Source organism: Sus scrofa, chromosome 1 (genome assembly GCF_000003025.6).
Source record: "Sus scrofa isolate TJ Tabasco breed Duroc chromosome 1, Sscrofa11.1, whole genome shotgun sequence".
NCBI lineage: Eukaryota > Metazoa > Chordata > Mammalia > Artiodactyla > Suidae > Sus > Sus scrofa.
In genome coordinates, this window is record NC_010443.5 from 75,325,643 (window position 1) to 75,350,727 (window position 25,085).

Below are 25,085 nucleotides of genomic sequence, written 5' to 3' on the forward strand. Positions count from 1 at the left end.
TTTTGACTTGGCTGGCATTAATGATATAGCAGGTTAAACTGGGTTTGTTGTTAAACCACCAGGGACCTGTTTTTTTTACAGAAAGAAAAGCATGTTCTGCCTTTAAATTACAAGTTTGAGGGCATTTTAGTAAATATTTCATGTTAACTGAACTTTGGTTATAGTTCTAAAATTAGTCTTTAAAAGTAAAAACAAAAACCTTAGTTGATTTAGAAGTCAGCATGTATGAACTTAGGGCCTAGTGTTGCCCAGAGATCTTTAGCTGATTCTTAGGAATCCCAGTTACCCTTCTCTAGGTATTCCTGAGACGGAGCTGACAATCCTAGGGGTGCATTTCTACTAGGAAGAGCTTCATGGAGAGGTCTGTCTCTGGTCATTCTCATCCGTTTCTCTGTCAGGTCACAAAGTGGGCGGCAAGTCAAATATTGACCAGGACTGGGGATGGATCCATGCAGGTGTGGACAGATTTGCTGTGCTATATGACATGTGGACTTGGGAAGCAACTCTTCTAGAAAACAAGCGCCAGGTATCTTCACCTAGAAACAAAACTTCTATTAAACACTCTTACAATGCCCAATATATATATTTTTAAACCCAGTGGGTCTTTTAGAGCAGCTCAAATAAAGTGAATAATTATTTAAATAATCTCAGCTAGTTGTAAGGATGCGAATAATAAATTTTATGTTCTTTGCTGTGGTTCTTTGTTACCAAAAATAAAATATGAAGGATATGACTTTATGTTACAATTTGTTAGAGGGCTGTATAATTTAGGCCCTTTTCTAATATGTATTCTTTCAGTGAGAATAAGTGATGATTTCATTCATGTTCATTGTCCTGTCAGGAACCAGCCTCACTTTGCTAAATGACAAACTGACTGACCTTATTCTGGCTTTTAGACGTGGGTGTGAGCAACTGGGCAGGGGTTTCCAAACACAGAAATGATAGGATTAGAAGACTGGATGTTGGGGTGAGAGAATGAGGGTGGAGTTAAAATGACTTCCTCAGGCTTACAGAAGAGGCTGTTAACTGAAACAGAATGGAAGAGGAGGGGTGTATTTAGAGGGAAAGATAATTTTGAGTCTAGGATAAAAGGCACATGAGGAAGGTTTGATAAAACCCAGGTGTGCATGTTTTGCGGGAGCTATAGATTTGAATCTCAGGACCAAGTATGAGCTGAGGAATGAATGTGGAAGTTGAACCATAGTAATGAATTGAAATGACTAGGAAAAGCCAGAGATGCCTGAAATGGGTCTCATTATATTTAAAGAGAAGGTTATGGAATAAGAATCCATGAGAAGAGTCCCCTTTGTGGCACAGTGGAAATGAATCCAACTAGTATCCATGAGGACGTGGGGTCGCTACCTGGCTTTGCCTAGTGGGTCGGGGATCCGGTGTTGCCGTGAGCTGTGGTGTAGGTTGCAGATACAGCTCAGATCCTTTGTAGCTGTGGCTGTGGTGTAGGCCAGCAGCTGTAGCTCTGATTCAGCCCTTAGCCTGGGAACTCCTATATGCCACACCTGCAGCCCTAAAGAGACTACTGAGAAAAAGGAAAGGATAATGTTAGGAAAGCCCACTGGAAAAAAAGCATTTTAATAGGAGAGAATGGTTACTTGCATGAAGTACAGTGAAACATTAAGAAAGATGAGTACTAAAAACCAGACGGGGGTCAGCCATCAGGCAGTCATTTCCAGCTTCTCTTTAAAAAGTAGTGGAGGTGGAAGCCAGTTTACAGTGCACTGTGATGTGGTCAGAAGATGGGGAAGTGGAAATGTTTTCTCTGAATTGTTTTTCTAGTAGAATAGATGGTTTACTGTTTCATCTACTCTCTGGTCTCTTACTCAGAGATGTAGGTCACCCAATTTTTGAAAACAACTGGCTGGACTTAAAGGGTGAAAGCCTAGGGCTTTGAAAATTGTTCCTCTTTTCTAAAAAAATTTTTTATTAAAGTGTAGTTGATTTACAATGTTCTGTCAATTTCTGCTGTACAGCAAAGTGACCCAGTCATACATATATATATGCATACATTCTTTTTCTCATATTATCTTCTATCATGTTATATTACAGGTGATGAGATATAGTTCTGTTGTACAATAGGACCTCATTACTTATCCATTCTAAATGTAATAGTTTGCATCTACTAACCCCAAACTCCCAGTCCATCCCACTTCCTTCCCCGCCCCCATCTTGGCAACCGCAAGTCTGCTCTCCCTGTCTGTGAGTTTGTTTCTGTTCTGTAGATAGGTTCATCCAGTACCATATGTTAGATTCCACATATAAGTGATATCATATCATATTTGTCTTTCTCTTTCTGACTTACTTCACTTAGTATGAGAATCTGTAGTTCCATCCATGTTGCTGCAAATGGCATCGTTTTGTTCTTTTTTATGGCTGAGTAGTGTTCCGTTGTGTATATGTACTACATCTTTTTAATCCATTTGTCAATGGACATTTAGGTTGCTTCCACGTCGTGGCTATTTTGAATAGTGCTGCAATGAACACAGGGGTGCATGTATCTTTTTGAATGAAAGTTTTGTCCAGATATATACCCAGGAGTGGGATTGCTAGATCATATGGTGGTTCTATATTTAGTTTTCTGAGGGACCTCTATACTGTTCTCCATAGTGGTTGTACCAGCTTACATTCCCACCATCACTGTAGGAGGGTTCCCTTTTCTCCACACCCTCTCCAGCATTTGCTATTTGTAGACTTATTAACGATGGCCATTCTGACTGGTGTGAGGTGGTACCTCATTGTAGTTTTGATTTGCATTTCTCTAATGGTTAGAGATGTTGAGAAGTCTTTCATGTGCCTGCTGGCTATCCATATGTCTTCTTTGGAGAAATGTCTATTTAGGTCTTCTACTGATTTTTTGATTGGGTTGTTTAAAAATTGTTCTTCTTTTCAAAGAAAACTGGCCTCTAGAGTTTGCATCTGCAACCCTTGATTGCCAGTTAGAACTTTATTGGGATTGACTGAGTAAATGGGAGACTTAGACTCAGTGTAGAAACTGGAGAGGCCATATTAAATGTAAGCAAGACAGTCCTCACACTCATCATTTATTGGTTCAGATATGAGTTTTAAATATCCCCCTTTTCTGTACTTTCCTTGCCTCTCTTTTGGTTCTTCCAGGCCTTCTATGGAGGCCCCAGGCAGGACTCTGTAGCAGAGAATAGACGAGCAGAGAGTAATTAAAAACAAATCAATTTCTCCTCACTTTGGCCTAAGGTTCATTTTGTGCTAAACGACAAGGGCAATCTATTGGTTTCGTCTATGGTACATGAAATTATTTTAACTTAAAACAGTCATTGAAAAATACCTCCCTCCTAACTACCCTGAGAATAAGTTCGCTATCTGTGCCAAAACTGGAAAATGTGGCCTTCTAAATCAGAAATTGTCAAAAGAGTCTGTTTTCAATGTATAAACCAGATTTTTATCTAGAGTACAATTGATTTTTCCCCATACTTATTCTACAGCCAAGTGTCCTCAGCTGTTTTTGATTGTTAAATATGTTGGAATCACTAAAGTTAAGAATTGCTCATACACATTGGGTTGTCTTAAATCTGTATTATGAAAAATGCTCATAAAAAAAGAGCTGGTAGGAATTTAGGTGGATTAAGAGACTCAGAGAGGCCAGGCATCAGCTGTACCAGTTCCTAAGGGATATTTATACCAATGTTAATTCTGTCCACTGCCACCAGAGGACACATTTTTAGGGTAATTTGAATTTGTATTTAAAGCACTTAGAAAAAAAAAAAAAAAGGAAAAAAATTCTGTGACTAGTGATGTCTGACATTGATTTTCTATTTTACATTTTCATTTGACCTAAAATACTGTTTTTCAGAGTTTTTTTAAACTCAAGAAATAAAAAGAGGTTGAGGTAAAAAATATAAACACAGTACAGCTTGAGATTATTCATTCTGGCTCTTTTTCTATTTTCTCCAGTATTTAATGCCTACCATCAGTGTGTACCACATATTATTTGGCCTAAAAGTTGGCCCTTGATATACACAGGTGACATTTGACAGGCTAGGAAGACTTCTTAAACAAATGCCAGCCAAGAGTTTAAATGGAAATGGGCCAGTTAGCAAACAGATAATAAATAGAACCTGTGAGATGGAAAGATCACAGTCCTATCCCTGTTGGGAAAGAATTCATAATAAAATTATGCAAAGGACCATCTGAGAGCTTTTCAAGTTGGAGGTCAAACCTTGAAAAAAGGCTTGTCAATTTAAAAAGAGCCACATTTTTCCTTCTCAACAGCTAGGGTCGCCGGGTAGAATGTTTGGGATATGTATACTAAAAAGGTATGGGTTGTTTACATATATACATATATATTCACATTGAACTTGACCTGTAATTTTCTTTGTTAAATCTGGCAACCCTACCACCAACAAAGTGCTCTTAGCAATTTAGCACCAGCCTCTGCAACCTGGTATCACCAGATTGGAATCACCAGCAAGAACCCTCCCCATGAACTTCCCCTGCCAAAGAGCCAAACAGTAGGGCTCTTTGTGCAAAAACAGGGCAAGGCAATACAAATAGTATAAACCAGCTCCTGGGATTGCGCTGGCACAGCCAGATAGGTTTAAATTTGTCACAAATGATTTAGGGAAGTAATTGTTTCTTTCCTAATCTTTCCCCTAGGCTATTGAGAAACACCCTTCTTACCCCATCTAGTCACGCCTTCATTTCTGCTTTGTCTTCTGCTGTTTAATAATTGAATATCATTCTAGAGTAGAACTCTGTGGACAGAATGTAGTCATTTAGATCTCCTTTCTTGCTTCATTTTCCCCAGGGGCTCACTTAAAGGCAAAGGATCTCCACCTTCCTTCATCTCATGCTCTGAAGTGTGTGACCTTTCTAACCTGTGGAGCACATTCTGTGTCCTAAGTTTTTAGCCTCTTTGGGAGTTATCCTATTTTTTTTTTTCTTTTTATAGCCACACCCACACTTTTACTCCCACTGGGCTAGGGGTCGAATCAGAACTGCAGCTGCTGGGCCTACACCACAGCCACAGCTAATACTGGATCCTTTAACCCACTGACTGAGGCCAGGGATCAAACTTGCGTCCTTATGGACACTGTGTCAAGTTCTTAACCCTCTGAGCCACAATGGGAACTCCTATCCTTTTAATACTAAGGATGACCAAGGTCCCTTGGACCAATGTTTCCCAAAGGGCATTCTGCAAAACTAGATGCTAAGTAAAGTGCCCCAGGCTCTCCATTTTTGAGCCTTAGCACTGAAGCCCAGACGGTGGACATTTCTAAGACAGTATTTGATTCCTCATTTGCTATTGATTCTTAAGCATTTAAGAATGAGACTCAGGAGACAGTCCTGGCTTTCCCTCCACTTGGTTCCTTTACTCTCCTCTGATCTGTTGCCACCTGTATTCAAGTAGTGCTTACTCCCTCTCAGTTCTTTCCGGTCTTGCATTCTAAGCTATGGACTCTGCACAATGAAAGGGACTCTTTATGTCCTTTTAGAAAATTCTTTAGTTTCTTTAGAAGTGGACTGGCCTCCTGGCCTCAAACCACTAGGAAGATACCCAAGTTCCAATACCCAAGGAAACAAAAAACTCTCTTCTCTAATGCATCCCTAAGAGTACTAGGCTGTCAGATTGGTAGAAATTGCAACCTCAGCAATCCACTCCTTGCTGCCAATTAAATGCACACACTGGGCACACCCATGTCTTTGGTGACAAAGCTACTGCAGGAGCTGAGGCCTTTCAGAGAATTTAAGTCTGCATTAGAGATGCTGGTCAAAGATGACTAGGAAGTGACACACCGAGCTGAAACTCTGAGAGGACATGTTGGATTAGAATGACAGAGTAAAGGGATCCATCACCTTGTGAGCCCAGTGGGAGTAGAAGTTCAGAAGCCTTCAGTCAGAGTTGATTTATTCATCAAGTGATATAGACTTGCTGTGTTTAGGATTGAAGAACTTTTCAGGGACCACTGAAAATAAGAGAGATCTGAGAAAAAAAAAGCATGCATTTCTTAGAAACACAAAAGTAAAATACAAAACAGTTACCAACAAATGCTTAAATGATATTTGAAAACAGTTTATAGATCAGATGTTCTTACTTCATAAGAATCCTCAAGAACATACTGCCCAGAAAATCATAGCCAATCACTAATTAAATGTATTGCTCATAGCCAAAGAATTTGAAAAGCAAAATTATAAATATCATTTAACATTTTTATAGGAAAAATATATTAGGATGTGTTTTGATATATTTGATATGATCTCCAAAAGTAAGTGTGCCTAAGCCTATGAAGGTTTTAAACAACCCTAAAACAGTAACTACATTGTTCAGAACTACTTACATATAGGCCTCTAGGTCCTTGTTTGGGATTCCAGCCCATTACTAATTACACACAAATAGAATTTATATACAGGACAGAAATTCCTTAAGCTCCTAGACAAATGCAAAAGCAAAATAAAGAGCATCTCTTTCTGAATTCCTATACTAAAAACTCTCTTCGGTTAGGGTGTGGAAGCTTTCTTCAATTTTTAGAAAAGACTTTTGAACTCCACTAAAACAGAAGCTTCCCTTGATGCACTTGAGAGTTCTGTGCATAGACCCTTCCTAGTGGAGTCCAATCTGGGATAAATGCCTTTATATTTAGAGGAAACTTTTCATTCTTGGCCTTCTATTCTAACCACCACCACTTCACCCCCCCCATCACTTTACTATATATAGGTGAAACTTTAGCGAACTGTTAAAGAGAAGGGATTATAAATGGGGCTGAGGATATAGAAGAGGGACAGAGGCCACCTGCCTACCTTTGGTGATGGAGTTTAATGGGGGAGGGAGAATGGGTCTGTGGGAAAAGGTGTTGGAGATAATATATTTGATGAAGTGGCATTGAATGCACTGTCTCATTGGAGTTTATGATTATTAAATGTTGTATTATTCATTATATAACCCACATTTTATTTGTGGAGAGCAGGGGAAGAGGGGACAGAGGTGAAACGAGTGCTTTTCCCCTTGCCCTCCCTAACCTGGTCTGTGTCACACTGATGCTGCACTGCCCACATGGGGCTGGTACCCAGAGGTTCAGAGCTGTTTCTCTCCTGCCAAAGGTGGGGGACTTTCCAAAGCCTGGAAAGGGTGTGGACTCCCCTCTCTTTGCTGGGCCCTGTTCTCTGACTCTCAACCTTATTTGCAGCTTCTTGACAGTTATTTCGAAGCCTACCAGCATGCGTTGGACCCAGAGGAGAGATTTGCCTTAGCACAAGTGATCATTGACATTATGCACAGGTGCCCACGGTTTGATCTCAGCCACCCTTACTTCATTAAGGCCTACCGTGATGAATGTGCCTGCCTGAGTCTCCACCTGCAGCTAGTGAGGGATGTCCTCAACCAGCATGTGAGTACATTTGGGTTTTAAAATATTCCAAGTACAAAGAGGATGGAAAACATGGGCCAGACCTGAAAGTCATGTTTTCCTTTCAGTGCTGGTCCAGAATCTGGGTTTTCTAGGGCAGCATGTACACCATGCTTATTTGTAAGCTTATTTGCATTGTTGAATTCCAAGTATAACTACAATCCTAAAGGGAGGTTTCCAACCCTAATTACATTTAATGGCCCACAGAGAATTGACAACCTATTTTCATCCAATCACAGAGTTTATTGGTAGTAAAAGACTAAACCTACCCCCTTGTAGGACATTAATGCATAAAATTATATGTTTTTTAAAGGTTGTATTTTAAGGACACTATAAGAAATGATCACAGTCTTTGTCCTCTGGGGAAAAGCTAGGAGATAACAGTTGTTGCAATACAGTTACCTTAGGTCTGCTTAGAATTTTTTCATTTTAGTCAAATTATCTGACAAAAAGAGAAGTTTTCTTGTGCTTCTTAAGATTGCCTGAAGCTGGTGGCCTTTGCTTTTCCTGGCTGACCCTTGGCTTAGACTAAAAGGCAAGCATGTCTCTGTGTGAGTGAATCCCCAAAACCCATGCCTGAGTGAAAATTAGTCAAATAATGAAGAGATGCAAAGGGCTGATGTTCTGTGCTTCTCATGCCAAGGCTCATAACTCACATCCATGGGAAAGTTTAACTTTTCTAATTTTAGCTTTTATGCGACATTTCTAGATAGAGCGTCAGCGGGAGTATGTCCAGAGGCTTTGGCGAAAAGGCCATCCAGATAATAGGAATACATTTGGACTTCCCCTTAACATAATTTGCAAACAGCTCATTTCCATCAACAATAGCTGGTAAGCTGATGTTGTCTTTAGATGTTTTACATTTAATTTCTGGATAATTTAAGGGTATGATGTTAAGTCTAATACTATTCTACAAAGCATCTCTCTAGTATTTGGAGATGAAAGAAATAAATATAAAAGCCACAGGAGAGGGATTACTTTGCATACTTAATATCTATTCACTTTGGTTTTTTTTTTTTTTGTCTTTTTGCCATTTCTGGGCCGCTCCCGCGGCATATGGAGGTTCCCAGGCTAGGGGTCTAATTGGAGCTGTAGCTGCCAGCCTACACCAGAGCCACAGCAACGCTGGATCTGAGCCACGTCTGCGACCTACACCACAGCTCACAGCAATGCCGGATCGTTAACCCACTGAGCAATGGCAGGGATCAAACCCGCAACCTCATGGTTCCTAGTCAGATTCGTTAACCACTGCGCCACGATGGGAACTCCTAATAATTTTTTTTTTGTCTTTTTGTCTATTCACTTTGTAAATAAAGAATAGGAATTTTAAACATGCCACTGTGTGCAGAACCTCCATTTCCTTGAGAAGTTCTCAAAAAAAAAAAACAAAAAAAAAAACCTAGTTGCTTTTGAAATACCGTCAGAGGATTTTTCAGAGGCGCCACACAGGCCAACATATATGAAACATGAATGTGCTTAAAATTTCTCAAAAAGGAATTTCTTTATTCTAGCAAGTGTTAACTGAAAGATTTCTGCAGATTCACCTTGTGACCCACCCCCACCCCTTTAAGGAGGAGTTTAAATTTCTTGAGACCACTCAGAGGGAGTACATAAAGTCACCCCCTTGATATGCAATATGATTCCCCCGCCACTATTCCTTTCCAACCTCTGAGGTTACAGAGGATCAAGGAAGCTGGTGAAAAGCCCCAAGTAAGTCTGAATAGTCCAAGATCACAACCTCTCTGTTGCCTCCAAATGGGTAGAGAAATTGTCCAACTCCTTTCAACATTCAACAGATATTTTTTATGTAGCTATATGGGCAGTGTGCTTGGAGCTAGGGACACAGATGTGAACAACAGAGGTGTAGCCCTGCCCCTGGGAAGTGTATAGCCCAGCAATACAAGCAGACTTTCAGTAAGAAATTGCCACAGTGGGCTATGATGTCCTCTTGGTACGTCATCCCATGGAGAGGCATCCCATGGGTAGGGTGCCATTGGATCTCGTTACTGAGATTCTAACCTTGTCTCTTAAGAAAGGGCCCTGGGAGCTCCAGGCCCAAGACTGTATTTTCTCTGAAGATCTTACTCAGGACTGATTTTTTTTTTTTCACTGTAGTAAGTGTGAGACACCAGCTCTGTGTTTGTATGCTACAGCAAGGATCATGCTAGGACTATGCGGATGCTAAGGCCATCTGAATAGTCTTAAAAGCAAATGATACGTGCTTGATGAGAACCCTTTCCAGATTTAGGGTTGTATTTTCTAAGATCTAGGACTAAGAAGGATCCCATGTGCATGGATTTAAGAAGTATTTATGTTCTTTAGTTCTGTGTAGGCATAGAAGGGCCCTTGACCGTTGCTATATCCTTATTTCCAAAGAATAACCTGAAAACATTTTATCATTTCTGGTCTCAATTATTTATAAAATATATCATTTTGATGGTAAACATGAATGATTCTAGCAGTTTTGTATAGAACTTAAAAATTGTCTTAATCCATTATCATTTAGGGGAAATAAAGAATAAAGAATCAGGTGAAAAATAGAAATAGCCACAGAAGTTATTTAATATTTAATCACTCTTAAGTTATTTTGTTTTCAAATATTTGGCTAAGTATTGATTATAGAAATATTGACAGGTTTGCCATAACACAATTTTAGAATCTTTTTTTTCAAATTATTGAGATGTAATTGACTCGCAGCACTGTGTAAGTTTAGGGTGACTAGCATAATGATTTTACTTACAATAAATCTCCTTCTTGGATTTTAGAATGAACTCCTGTCTTCCAATTTTAAAAGAGTTCACATTAAAGCAAAGAACATTCTGTATTACCTAGTGGGTTCCCTGGACAGCCTCTAGGCCCCTTTGAGCTTCTGGTTTTTTATAATGCCCTAGATTATAAGAGTGTTTTATTGGTCTTGAAAAATATAAAATCCAGATATCTTTGGAAGCAGGTTAAGTTCTTCACTGTGTAAATTTGTTGTTAATTGTTTCTCTTCATTAAGCCCAGCTTTGAAAAATATTTACCTGCTGGAGTTCCACCCTTCTCTGGGCCTGGCTTCACACATTCCCAGGGCCCTCGAGCACCTCCTCAGGGAGGCCTGCCACACCTGCCAGCCCACATCAGCCCACGCCCTCACTTTGCTGGAGAGACGCGTGCTGCAGCTGGCCCTGGATATATGGTTCACTCCAGCCAAGCCGGAGTCCTGGTACAGCGCACAGCTCCAGAAAGATGTAGGTTCTTGAAGCAAGTAGGTGGGTCCTTGGCAAAGAGAATGTTTCCTCCCAGATGTTACTGCTTAGCTTTGGTTTTATGTTTGGCTCTATTTCCCTCTATTTGGCCAGAGACAGATCATAGTTCTAAGGCTTGCCAACATTTTTATGTTCTTTTTTTTCAGTTTTGGTCAAAGTTTCTGGTTTATCAGGATGCTGCTACAGTAATGATTTAAAGAGGAAAATATTTTCTGGTTTATTATTTATATTTTAACAATACATACTTATAATTGTTATTTTTTCTTTCCAAGACTCTTCCTAAAATGTACTCTTTTTGTCCTCAGCTGAGATCTGGTAGAGGAGTCAGTGACCCAGGCTCAAGTTCAGCCCTGCCATTAACTTATTGTGTGACCCTGCACTTTACCTTCCAGTTCTGTAACATTATGTTTGTATATTTGAGGAGGAGGGTGGAGGTGAGCTCAATGATCTTTAAAGCCCCTCCCAGCTCCAGTGCTTTCTGGTCCAAACTGTGGCCCAATGATTTACATGGTGTTTGTAATTGGAGTTTAAGTCTTTTCTTTTTCTGTTAAGACTGTTACAGTTGAGCCTGGGTTCCCAATTTTACCTTACTCTGTGTGGGTACTTGCTTTAGGATGAAGAAACTTTCAAGGGCTTCAGCTGCCAAACATGTCTGTTCTACAGGTCTTCCTCGACCTCCTATCCCTTCCTGCCCAAACTAAAGTTTTATTTTTTTTAAAATTAATTTTAAGTTGATCAAAAAAAATTAAAATTCAGAATTTTATCAGAAGAGGAAAACAAAAAAATCATCTAAATTTAACTAATAAAATGCATTTGTAATTATTTTTCTAAATTCAAGTATTATTCATATACATATTTTACAAAGTTCTAATCATATCACTTCATACACTATCTCCTGTTTTTCTCTGTTAACGTCATATTATATATTTTTCCATATTGCTAACTAGTCTTTGTACTCTTTCACCTTTATGACCACATAATTCCCTTAAGTGATGAATCAGAACTCGTCCAGCCATTTCCCTATTGATGAGCATTCCAGTAGCCTCCAATTTTTCATTATATTAAAAATACTTGGGAGTTCCCGCCATGGCTCAGTGGTAACGAATCCAACTAGTATCCATGAGGACTTAGGTTTGATCCCTGGCCTCATTTAGTGGGTTGGGGATCCCGCATTGCGGTGAACTGTGGTGTAGGTCGCAGATTCTGCTTGGATCCCATGTTGCTGTAGCTGTGGTGTAGGCTGGCAGCTGAAGCTCCAATTCGACCCCTAGCCTGGGAACTTCCATATGCTGTGGGTATGGCCCTAAAAAGACAAAAAAAAAAAAAAAAATGCTATAAGGTACATCTCCATACTTACAGATTTTTTTCATATTTTAAATAAGTTCCTTTTGGTAGATTCTTGGAAGTAGATTTGCTGAGACAAAATCTAAGTAGTCTTTGGATATATTTTGGTAGGTCACTTTCTAGAAGCATTGTACCACCGATTATAATACCACCAATAGTACCACTCTGCTACTAACCCTACAATACTAGGTATAAGCGTAAGATGTCTGTGCTAATATGTACATATTATATATAAAGGTCCCATTACACTGTTAATTTTCTTTCCTTGCTATTTGTTGAAATTAAGTATTCTTCCAAATGCCTTATGACTAGCTGTATTTTTTTGTGAATTTTCTGTTCTTTCCCTTAGTTTATTAATCTCTTGGAATCCTAATGTCATTTATCCACTTATATGGGCTTTTCTTTAAAAAAAAAAAAAAAAGCCCTTTAACCCTTTTGTCCATCATATTTTCTGCAAATACTTCCCCTCAGTTTATCTTTTTATTTTTTAACAGAAACTTTTATTTTAATATAGCCAAAACTATTTATCTTTTCTTTGTGATTTCTTCTATTCTCCTAAATCCAGAAAGCAAAACTTCCTACAGATGTTTCATGTTTGTCTTATTTTATTCTAATTTATTAAGGTTTTTATTTTATTTTTAAAATATATAACTCCTTTTTGTATTCCAGCTGGAGTGTGTGTGTATGTGTTTGCATGCACACATGCACATGTGGCGTGAGATATGGCTCAAAATAGAATTTTTCCCCAAATTACCAGCCATGTATCGTACTATCATTTATTGAGAATTGCTTTCACATTGTATTATGTTATGAGATTTTTTTTTAATGTATTTTAAATTATCTTATAAATCATAATGAATATCTAGGACACCTATATAGTCTCCCATTGGTGTTACAGAGTTTTGATTATTATCTTTTAAGTGTGTTCAGATTGGGATCTAGAAATATTAAATATTCAGATTAATCTTTGGGCCAGAAAATAGGGCAAGTATTGCCCTCAGAAGACAAACAGGAAATTAATTTAATAAATCTCTTTTTCACTTTGAAAGACTTTAAGAGTCTAAAAGTCGCATCCTTAGGAGTTCCCATTGTGGCAGAGAGGAAAGAATCCAACTAGGAACCATGAGGTTGTCAGTTCAGTCCTTGGCTTTGCTCAGTGGGTTAAGGATCCGGCGTTGCCGTGAGCTGTGGTGTAGGTTGCAGATGTGGCTCGGATCCCGAGTTGTGGTGGCTGTGGTGTAGGCCGGCAGCTGTAGCTCCGACAAGACCCCTAGCCTTGGAACCTCCATATGTTGCAGGCATGCCCTTAAAAGCAAAGAAAAAAAAAATAATAATAGAATAAAAGTTTCATCCTTGAGTAGGCTTTTGGTATATAAGTGAATCCACCCTTAGGAAGCTAAACCAGAAAAGGCAGATTAGGGGGTCCCCAAGTGGGTCCTTGCTGGAAGTGGTATATTAGAGTGTAGCAAAGCTCCTCAGAGTAGAGGAGCCAACCAGGGCAGAAAGGAGTTAAAGAACAATGTCGTTACTTCACAGATCACCCAAGGCTGCCTCAGAATGGAAGAGCACTGCAGGGGCAGCTTGATAGACTATAAAACTGCAGCTTGGAACTAGGAAACCTAAGTTTACCCTTGGTACTGTTGTGTGACCTTAGAAATTTCTGTGTTGCTTCAGACCCCTCACTGATAAAATGGAAATAGTGGTATCTGTGATGCCTACATCATGGGGATCTTATGAAAATAAAAATGAGTTAATATATATGAAAATACTTTGAAAGTTTAAAACTTCAATTAGAGAGGTTTATAAGATTATTATTGTTATTAGTCACTAAAATGCTTGAAAAATACCAGAGACTCCTATTTCTAGTTAGGTTCTCTTTGTCATTTCTACTTCATATTTTGGCTTAAAACATTTATAATAATGATAATAGCAAATACTACGTACCAAGCACTTTCTCATATATTAACTCAACCCTTTCAACAACCCTGTGATATAGTTATGATCTATTAGTTTCCATTAGGTCCTTTTATTATCCTTATCCCCACTTTATAGATGAGGAATTGAGAAACAGAAAAATTCAATAAATTGCCCCAAATCTCACAGTCCGTAAGTGGTAGATCTAGGATTTGAGCCCAGGGACTCTGGATCCAGAGTCTGTGCTGCTGACATATGCTTAATATGTCAAACTTCTTTTTTTGTATTTTAAAAGGTTATTTTGTTTTCTTTCAGCTGTTTTCAACTAAAGTGATGCGAAATCCCTTTCTCGTGGGGGAGATAGGCTTGCTTGCACTCAAGTCTGCAGCAAATGAAGGACAGAACCAAGGCCAAGATTCTCATATGCTGCTTTTGGAGACATATTCCAAACTTTTAGAAATCTTGACCCTCCGCCATCGGCTGATAGAAATGAGTCTGGAGAGTGTACACTTAGCACGGTCAGTAGAGGGACTAGGGATCCAGATGGAGGATAATAGACTATGGGTCTCCTTGCCTACAAGCCCTGCCCCATCTGTGCCACCACAGTGGCCAGGGTGACCTTTCTAAATGACTGAAATAATGGCTTTCTGCCCTCCCTCCCTCGTTTCTTCTCCCACATGCCTCTGACCACTGGGCTAGACTGACTTCTCTTCCAAATACCTGGCTTCCTTTCTATTCAGCCATTGCCTTTTAATTAGATGCTGACTATTGGTTTACTGGTTTTCCTGCCAGTGTGAGCTCCCTAAATGGAAAAGCTAAGTCCATGTTGTTTTCCACAGTATCCTATCAGTTGGCATGAAGCATGACCCACACCAGGCACTCAATGGACACTGATGGGATTTCCTCTCAAATATAATGAAGTTGAGTAGCAGCACAGAAGTGGAGAGCCGTGAGAAAGGAAAGGCTGAGTCAGTGACAGCATCTAGGTCTGGCAGAGAATAGAAAGTAAAACAAGTGTAGAGAGAGAGAACGCTTAGCGAGTTAGGTTTTAGGTATGAGCATGAGATGGTAAGACATTTAAGTGAACATATTCCCTAAAAGGAAAATATGGAATGTGAGGATTTGTTGCACATCTGTGTAGGTTCTGTTGTGTTCTGGACCCCATGAGAGGCCCTGAAGGCACCAAGAGTCCAGTCATCCACCATTACCACTATCTGGGGCCTACTGTGACCAAGGTCTGTTCTGGGGACTTAATGTATTTAATTTTCAGAATATTCTTATGATATGATATCCTTTTGATACGATATGATAGCTTATAAATATTTTACCAGTGAGAAGGTAGAGAGACTCAAAAAAGTTAAGCAATTTGCCTAAGCTCTCGTAACTAGAAAGTAGTAGAAGCAGAATTCAAATGATGAGCCAAGATATTTTTATTATCCTCATAATTTCTGACCCTTGTTCTCAGGGAGCTCACAATGTACAAGTTATCCCTAATATAGTTTAATGTATCATATCTTAATCCTAATGAACAAAGCACCATGGGAGCATGGGAAGTGGTGTGTTTCATTCTTTCAAAGTAAATCTGAGAAAGCTCCATAGAAGAGGGCCTAGGGATGAATTGTATACTCCTCAAATCCATATGTTCAAGCCCTAACCGTAGTACCTCAGAATGTGACGTTATTTAGAAATAGGGTCTTTACAGAGGTAATCAAGTTAAAATGAAATTACTAAGGTGGGCTCTTAACTAGTATGACTGATGTCCTTACAGAAGAGGAAAGTTGGACACAGAAACAAGAGATGGAAAGCTATGTGAAGACACAAAGACAAGATGAGCATCTATAAGCCAAGGAGAGAGGCCTAGAACAGATCTGTTACTCAAAACCCTCAGAAGGAACCAACTTTGCAACACTTGATTTCAGACTTGTATCCTCCAGAACTGAAAAGTGTCTGTTGTTTAAGCCACCCAGTTTATGGTACTGTTTTACAGCCTAGCAAACTAATATAGGTGCCATTTGAACTCAACCTTAATGTACCAGCTTCTCAAGATGAAGAAATATGGTGGAATGGGGCTAAAGAGGAGAAGAAGGTATTCTAGACACACAAGGCTGAAATGCCAGAATAACATCAAATGGAGCCTTGCTGCAAGCTATGGACATGAGAGTAAAGCTCAGAGTTAAAACAGGATAGAGATGGGGTCACAGGTTCTCACACAGAGGGTGATGGTTAGAGCCTGGGGTTGAAATGACAAACTCTCCAAGGAGGGCATGGAGAAGATGAGAAGAGGACTGAGTTTGGAACCCTGGGAAATACCAGGATTTGAAAATAAAGAGGAGAAGCTGGAGTGCTTCTCTGGCATGCAACGGGTGCAGCTCTGCAAGGTCCGCCTGAGCCACGACTGCATCATCCATACCCTGAGGAAGCTGCTGGTGGGGGGTGTGTGCCTGGCTGCTGCCCTTCCAGTCCATCCAAGTGACCTGCACAGGGTCCTGCAGGGTCTCCAACAAGGCCAGTAACATGGCGTGGGTGGTAGAGGAGGGCTACTTAAATAAATAAATAAATAAATAAATAAATAAATAAATAAATAAATAAATTTGGGAAAAAAAAAAAAAGGAGAGAGAGTGATCATGCGGCAGAAGTGTGGAGATCCTGGGTCCAGGAGAACAAAGTTCCCCAAGGACAGGACAGAAGGGTCAGACATGAGGAGCTCTAAGGCAAAATTGTGAACCTTCCACTGAGGGCAATACTGGTGAACTCAGGAGGGCTCTGAAGACAGCTTGCAGGAAATGAGAGTTGAGGAAGTGCCCAAGCATATCTCCTCCCACTTTAATTACTATCTTTAACTGTCAGAGTTTAGGGCCAGCTCAAAATCTTTGTGACTCATTCAGTTCACACCAGACTTGGCTTACTTTTGTTTTGACTTTTGCTCTTGTGTATATTCAGATGGTTTGGTTTTCTTACCACTTACCTTCCTTCTAGGGGACAATAATAGCAAACATTCTTGCCTTTTTTTTTTTTTTCTTTTTTTTTTTTCCTTTAGTCTCTATAAGGAACTGGCATCTGAGATGGGTTTTGAAGAGTTCCATTTGTATATGAGGCCTGTTCACTTTGAATTTGCATCACATGAGGACAAGGTGGCCCATCCACCTCCTGTCTTTATAACCTCTCTGCTGGAGGACAGTGATCGTGTAGACAGGTGAGCCTTGAGAGAATCAAAATAAAATAATGTAGCAATGGGATGAATGGCCAGTAAAAATAATTTCTGTCACCACTGTCTGTGCAAATGCAATTGCATTCTGAATTCTCTCCCTTATAATCTATCTGCTATGATGTCAGTATTTTTCTTTTTCTTTCTTTCTCAGAAAAGGGGGAAAATAAGATCTCAGTCAAGGGGGATAATCAGATTTAAAAACACCAAATACCTGAGAAATGGGAGGATCATATTAGAGAGTTCAAATGGGTGGAATCACAGGCTCAGCAGTGGCCTTGTGACCATGTTGCTTCCAGGTAGAAAGGAGTATGAGGATTGTCTGACGGTGCAAGAACCATGGGTCCCTTACCATATCCCTGATCTCATTTTCCCTGGGACCAGGAAGAAGTCAGTAAGGTTTTTTGGGTTTTGTTTGTTTGTCTGTTTGTTGCTTTTTTAGGGCTGCACCCACAGCACTTGGAGGTTCCCAGGCTAGGGGTCAAATCAGAGCTGCAGCTGCTGGCCTACACCACAGCAACGGCAAGGCAGGCTCCAAGCCACATCTGCAACCTACGCCATAGCTCACAGTGACTCCAGATCCTTAACCCTCTTAGCAAGGCCAGGGATCAAACCTGTATCCTCATGGTTATTAGTCAGGTTTGTTAACCACTGAGCCATGACAGGAACTCCTCAGTAAAGTTTATTGAGCAGCTGTTTCTTCAAAATTCTAATGCAATGTACAAATCTAACATGTATGGCAGGCAATACCTCAGAGAGGCTCTTTTGTTGGCAAGTAAAAGAAATGGACTTAAACCAGTGGAACCTCTTTTTCATGCACCATAGTTTTAGCCCATTGCCCCAAAGAAAACACTCTTACTAGTAATAGATCATGAATCTACTCAGTGGGGGAAAGGAATCTTTCTCCCCTACACAGAATCAGCCTTTTTTTTGGTTTTGGTTTTGGTTTGTTTTTTTTTGGGGGGGGGTGTTTTTGTCCTTTTTAGGGCTGTACCAGTGGCATATGGAGGTTTCCAGGTAGGAGTCCAATCAGAGTTGTAGCCGCCGGCCTAACCATAGCCACAGCAACTTGGGATCCTAGCCACGTCTGCAACCTACACCACAGCTCATGGCAACACCGGATCCTTAACCCACTGAGCAAGACCAGGGATAGAACCTACATCCTCAGGGATGCTAGTCAGGTTCACTAGCCGCTGAGCCACAACGGGAACTCCACACAGAGCCAGCCTTTGCTGTTTACCAGGAAGAAACTTGTTTCCTCCTTCTTTCCTTCTCTGCTAGTCTGCCCTTCCCCTAAGGGTCTTAGTTCTATCCCTGGAAATTCCTGCTGTGGGTCCTGCCCCAAGGAAGGCAAAGATAACTCAAGAGGAGGGAAAGTCACTTTTGTTTTGCTAAAGTGTATCTGAAGGGGGTTGGGATGATAGTATCCCAGAATTTCTCAACCTCAGCACTTTTGAAACTTGAAACTGTAAATCTCTTTTCTTGGAGAGGGGTGTTCTGTAAATGAGAGGTGGTTTAATAGCACCCCTGGCCTCTATGCACCAGATGCCACTAGTTCTCCCATTTCTGGTAGTCACAAATGTCTCCTGCCATTGTCATATGTCTCCTAGAAGCAAAATCTCTCTGCTCTATCCTGCTGCACAATCTAAACCAAAAAGGTAATTTATGTAAGGCTACAAAGATACCTCACAGAACTGAAGGCAGAAAAAAGTATGATTGGGCCTCAGGCAAGGCTCTCTCCAACCTGGAGCCAAGCTGTTCTCTAGCTCATTAAGGGCCTCCTGCCAGAGCTGGTATTTTGCACTGCTGTGAATATTTTCTGGGCATATTTTGGGTCATGCTTTTGTTCAGCTAGAATCAACCAATCAGCACAAACTGTCTGAATGCTTTGTGGTCTGGCCAAGTGGTGAATGATCCTCCCAGAGATGCCCCAGAAATCCTTTAAGATCTGAGGAGCTTTCTGAATTACCAGAGGAAGATTTACACAACCAAGGAACTTGTGTCTTGAATTTGTATTTGTTTTATGTCTGTTAATTCCTTCAAGTTATCACTTTGGAGTGCTACTACAGCAACAACATATACCAAATATGAGCATAGTGACTTATATTTTGAAAAACACATTTGTGTATATTATTTCACTTAATATTTGCATAATCTTACAAGATAGGTGATAATTCCATTTACAGATGAAGAAACCAAGGATCATAGTTATTAAATTAACTTGACCAAGTCTCACAGTTATGGACAAAGGACCACGTCTCAAGGTAGAAACATGGCTGCAAAGAACATTTAGATGATTGTTGGAGCCATGGGAGAGGGCGAGAAGTGAGCAAAGGGGGCTGAGTCAGTGAGGAGCCTGTGTGAGTGAGGTCAAGAAGATAAACGGAAAAACAGGAGAGAGCCATGGAATGGTGATCAAAAGAAACACATGTCAGACACTCCAGTGTAGATAACCATTACAACCAAACTGCCCAGCGATCAAGGCCAAAACAGACCAAAAAGACCCTGGAGCCCTTTAGTCTTTGGGTGGAAATACCAAGTCTAGCATAAAATCTGTTCTTGCTGTTCCTACCAATGTCTCAGAGCTGGTCATATGTCATTCTGTCCCATCAGAACTGACATCTCCTGAGGGCATGGCACATCAAAACAATGTCATGTTTCTTCTTGCAGATATTCTCCTGCTACTCTGGTCTTGGCCATCTCTGAGGTGGATAATAACCAAGTTGGCAAATTTAGTTTTTATACAAAGGAAGCCATTCTAAAGGTAAATTTCTTTTAAAGAAACTTAAGTAAAATTAAGCAATTTGTTCATATATTCCTTTAAAAATTATAATATTTAATTCATATGCGTTTGACCCCCATATATAAGAAAATCTTCCCACTTCATAAATAATGAGGTGGGAGCAGCAGAAACGAATCTGACTAGGAACCATGATGTTGTGGATTCCATCCCTGGCCTCGCTCAGTGGGTTAAGGATCTGGCATTGCCGTGTGTTGTGGTGTAGTTTGCAGATGCGGCTCGGATCCTGTGTTGCTGTCGTTGTGGTGTAGGCTGGCAGCTGTAGCTCGGATTCGACTCCTAGCCTGGAAACCTCCATATGCCATGGGTGGGGCCCTAAAAATCAAAAAAGAAAGAGAGAGAGAAAGGTGGCCCTGCCTTGTTTGAGTGCAGAACCACTTGTGATAATCTCTATTCCATATTAAAAAGAAGCACATGTAGTGATCCATCTTACCATCTTTGCACAGAGCCTTTGAACCATATACTTGTCATTGGAGCTTTGATCTCTCTAAACCTAGTGCTATTTCCCCCCCCACTCGGATGGACTTTTTTGTTTCTATATGTGTAGGTCTGTATTTGTGTGTATGTCTAATCTTGTTTCACAAGAGCCTACCTTTGAGCACATGCTTGCTAGTTAATCAGAGCCTACTCATCCTTTTTTGACAATTCGGGAAACCTGACCATGTCCAGACACAGAGCTGTCACGCCTGGAACCTGCCTTCAAGAGATGAAAAGCTGCTTAGGGAGAGAACAGATTCAGGCTTGTGGCTGAGGAGCAAGCATATCCAGCAGTTTGATCCATATATTTACATGCTTAGAAAGTGGAACTCCTCACTCTTTACCCTCTTTGTTTTTTTTTTTTTTTTTTTTTTTTTTTTTTAGGGCCATACTGCGACATAGGGAGGTTCCCAGGGTAGGGGTCGAATCAGAGCGACAGCTGCTGGCCTATGCCACAGCCAAAGCAATGTGGGGTTCTTAACCCACTGAGTGAGACCAGGGATCAAACCCCCATCCTCATGGATACTAGTCGGGTTCAATACCACTGAGCCACAACAGGAACTCCTTCACCTCTTTCTTTCATGAGATAAATTCCTAATATCTTTCACATTTTCTTCCTTTAGCTCCTGCTACATTCGGGAGTGGAAAATATGCAAGTGACCCTTGCGTGCCAAGCTACTCAGAAAAATGCTTTAATGGTGGCTCTCCAGCAGGCGTCCTTCTATCACACTCCCCGAGGGGGCTGTCCTGCTGATGTCAAGGTCAGCCTGTAAGATGGAGAAGCCTGAGACATGCTACCAATACTGCCAGCTACTGTCCAGCTGCCCCATCATTCCCTCTCTCCCTCTCCCCTCCTCCTCAGTCCTTTCCTTCTTCCCATCCTCCTCTTTCCCTTCTTCTCTTTTCCTCTTTTTTCCCTCCCTTTCCCTATCTTTTTAATCTTCTTTCTTTCCCTCTTTCCCGCCCTTCCATCTTTCCTACTATGAACCTACACATGATCAAATTCTTACTGGACCTGTTAATTTTCAGTGATTTGCTAATAATTTTTCCATTGTATGTAACTCTGTAATATTGACTAGAGTCAACTAGCAGATATATCCTGTTCCTCCACCCCTACCCTTTGAAGATAAATGATTCCATTCTTTTCTGTTTTATCCTTTCTATATTTCTTTTTGCAAAAGTAAGGAGATACATTTGCCCTTCTTTTTTTCACAAAAGGTAAGACAAAATATATTCTCTTTTCCTGCCAGATTTTTTTAGTTGTATTAAGTCATAATTCGCATAGCATAAAATTCACTCCTTTAATGTATAATTCTCAAGCTCATGAAATCATCACTACTATCAAATTCCAGAACATTTTCCTCATTCTCAAAAAAAAAAAATCTGGTACTTATGAGCAGTCAATCCCCATTCCCCACTTCCCTTAGCTCCTAGCAACCAGTAATCCACTTTCTGTCTCTATAGATTTGCCTATTTTGGGCATTTCATATAAATGGAATTACACATATATATGGCCTTTTATGTCTGAATTTTTTCATTTAACATAGTGTTTTCAAGTTTCATCTATATCAAATCATGTTCCAGCACTTCAGTTTGGGTTTTGTTTTGTTTTGTCTTGTTTTTAACAGATGAATAATGTCCTATTACATGGATATACCACATTTTATTTATCCATTCATCAGGTGATAGGCATTGGGTTGTTTTTACTTTTTGACCATTATGAATAATGCTGCCATGAACATTCATGAAGAAGTTTTTTTAAGGGTATATGTATGTTTTGAGTTTTGCTAACACTTGCTATTATCTCTCTTTTATATTTTAGCCATCCTAATGGGGGTAGAATATCTTACTGTGGCTTTGATTTGTATTTTCTAATAACTTTTGACATTGACCATCTTTTCATGTACCTATTGGCTATTTGTATGTCTCTGTTAGAGAAATGTCTATTCAAATCCTTTGCCCTTTTATAAAATTAGGTTTTTTATCTTTTTACTATGGAGTTATGAGTTCTTTACATATTCTGAATCCAAGTTCCTTATCAAATATATGATTTGCAAGTATTTTCTCCCATTCTGAGGGTCATTTTCTTGATGATGTTCTTTGAAACAGAAGTTTTTCATTTTGATAAGTCCAATTTACCTATATTTCTTTTGTCACTTGTTCTTTTGGTATCACATTGCTTAATCCAAAGTCACAAAGATTTACTCCTATGTTTTCTTCCAAAAGTTTGATAGCTTTAGCTCTTACATTCAAGTCTGTTTCATTTATGTTTAATTTTTGTATGTAGTGTGAAGTAAGGGGTCCAAATTCATTCTTTCAAGTGTAGTTTTCCAGCTGTCCCAATACCATTGGCTGAAAAGAGTGATCTTTACCCATTGAACTATCCTGGCACTCCTAACAAAAATCAGTTGACCATACATATGAGTGTATTTATGGACTCTCAGTTCTATTCCATTTATCTAAATGTCTGATTTTGTGCGAGTACCACTGTGTTTTGATTACTATAGAGTTGTTTTAAGCTTTGAAATTAAGAAGTACAAGTTCTCCAACTTTGTTCCTCTTTTTCAAGATTGCTTTAGCCATTTTGGGTCCCTTGCATTTTCATATGCATTTTAACATCATCTTGTCAACTTCCCCTCAAAGAAGCACCATTTTAGGAGTTTTCTGGTGGCTCAGCAGGTTAAGAATGCAATGTTGCCACTGCTGTGGCTTGGGTGGCTGCTGTGGTGTGGGTTCAGTCCCTGGCGTGGGAACCTCCATGTGCCTTGGGCATAGCCAAAAAAGAAAAAGAAAGAAAACCCTTTGGCATTTTGACAGGGATTGCATTGAATCTGTATATCAGTTGAGTACTGTTGCCATCTTAACAATATTAAGTCTTCTGATCCATGAACATGGGCTGTCTTTTCATTTATTTAGGTCTTCTTTAATTTCTTTCAACAGTGCTTTGCAGTTTTCAGTGTACAAGTTCTGTACTTTTGTTAAATTAATTTCAAAAATATTTTTTAGTTTTTTATTATTATAAATGGAATTGTTTTCTTATTTTCATTTTCAGTATTCATTACTACTTTATAGAAGTATCTTGCACTTTCTAAACTTGTAAATACTTTGTATCTTGCACTTTCTAAACTTGTAAATACTTTGTGTGTGTATGTATTCCCTAGGATCTTTTATATAAAAGATTATGTCATCTACAAATAGAGATAAATTTATTATTCTCTTTTCAATCTGAATGCCTTTTATTACTTTTTCTTGCCTAATTGCCCTAGCTAGACCCTCCAGTACAAGGTTGAATAGAAATGGTGAGAGTATATATTATTATCTTATCCTATTCTTAGGTGGAAAGCTTTCAATATTTCCCATTAAGTATGATGTTAGCTATGAGTTTTTCTTAGATAATTTTTACTAGGTGGATGACATTCCCTCCTATTCCTAGCCTCTTAATGATTTTATCATGAAGGGGTTTTGGATTTTATCTATGTGTAATAATCTTTTGCATTTTTTTCACTTAATCCTAGAAATCACTCCAAATCAGTTCATAGAGATTTTTAGTCCTTTTTGAAAACAACTGTATAGTTCTCTCTTGTAAATATGTACTGATGAATATAATTTCGGTATAAAACTAAATATTACTTTAGGAATTCAATTTTCCAGATGGACTTAAACATTCTTTAGGCCCTTGGATTCTATATAGCTCACCGCATTTGCCCTTTATCACATTTATTTACCTGTCCATCTGTTTTTTTACTCTTCATGTTAATAAGAGAGTGTAAGTTTTATATGTATGGCAAGAATATTCAATCCCCACTTCTACTGCAAAATACTAATTCCCACTGAAATAAAATACTTAAGTAGGAAACAGAGATAGAGTAAGTTAAATTGATTTAAAAAAAATTCAACCCCCAAATCTTAATTCTGTAATTACTTGAAGTTAGGCTCGTTAGATAACACTGAAGTACGTTTCATACCTGGTGTGTCAAAGAGGACACATAAGTGTTTCAAATACAAGGAATAATAGAGATTCAACAAGCTATAGAAGTAATTTAAATAAAAGAGAGGTCACATCTGGGGAGCCAGAAGAGACAGCACAAAGTGGGGGCATTTGGAAAAACTTGAACAATAAGTTTTGATGAGCAGAGATGAACATGTGATCATTTTGAGTAGAGAGAAGAGCCTTCAGATACTCAAGGATAGTATAAAAGGGCAGATAGGTATTAGGGGAAAAAATGAGAAGCCCAGCTTCACCCACCTATGGTTTTCATGCATAGTTGACATATGGAATCTTTTATTCAATTAATTTAGCCTTATGAAGAATACCAATATGTAAAACAATATAAGTGGGTTGTCCAGATTGAGAGCCTTATAAGTCACTCCCTGAGATCCATCTAGGGAGCAAGTGTTGAAAGTCACTGGCTAGGAGCACAGAGCAGGGGTAGGATGGCATTAGAATAATAGCCTGGAAAGATTCACAGAACATGGAGGGGCAGAAATGCATTAGAGTTATTTATATATGAATATATGAGCATATATCATAATATATATGGGAATATATATGTGTGGTAATTTATATACTTTCCTACAAATATGGGACAGGAAAGTAAAGAGTAATATGGGATAGTAAAGAGTAATAAATGATGGAGACATCGAAAGGGAACAAGAGGAAAGGAGGGAGAAGAAGAAGGAAAGAGAGAATAAAGTTGTTCACTGCT

The 25,085-nt window shown here is 39.4% G+C and overlaps 1 protein-coding gene across 14 annotated transcripts in view; it reads left to right on the forward strand.

The window, feature by feature from the left end:
- The window catches only part of C1H6orf183 (chromosome 1 C6orf183 homolog), a 203,437-nt gene that overhangs the window by 97,508 nt on the left and 80,844 nt on the right, over window positions 1–25,085 (forward strand). For 13 of the 14 annotated variants that reach the window (XR_002343788.1, XM_021090812.1, XM_021090809.1 and 10 more), the window contains 8 exons: window positions 399–526; window positions 7,173–7,373; window positions 8,101–8,222; window positions 10,393–10,621; window positions 14,213–14,415; window positions 16,935–17,090; window positions 19,773–19,866; window positions 21,003–21,140. Coding sequence is in view for 13 of the 14 variants with exons in the window: in XM_021090812.1 (XP_020946471.1) it covers window positions 399–526; window positions 7,173–7,373; window positions 8,101–8,222; window positions 10,393–10,621; window positions 14,213–14,415; window positions 16,935–17,090; window positions 19,773–19,866; window positions 21,003–21,140 (1,271 nt within the window). In the remaining variant the exon portion in view is untranslated. The remainder of the gene's footprint in view (window positions 1–398; window positions 527–7,172; window positions 7,374–8,100; window positions 8,223–10,392; window positions 10,622–14,212; window positions 14,416–16,934; window positions 17,091–19,772; window positions 19,867–21,002; window positions 21,141–25,085) is intronic. The other variant, XM_021090834.1, reaches the window with a different exon arrangement.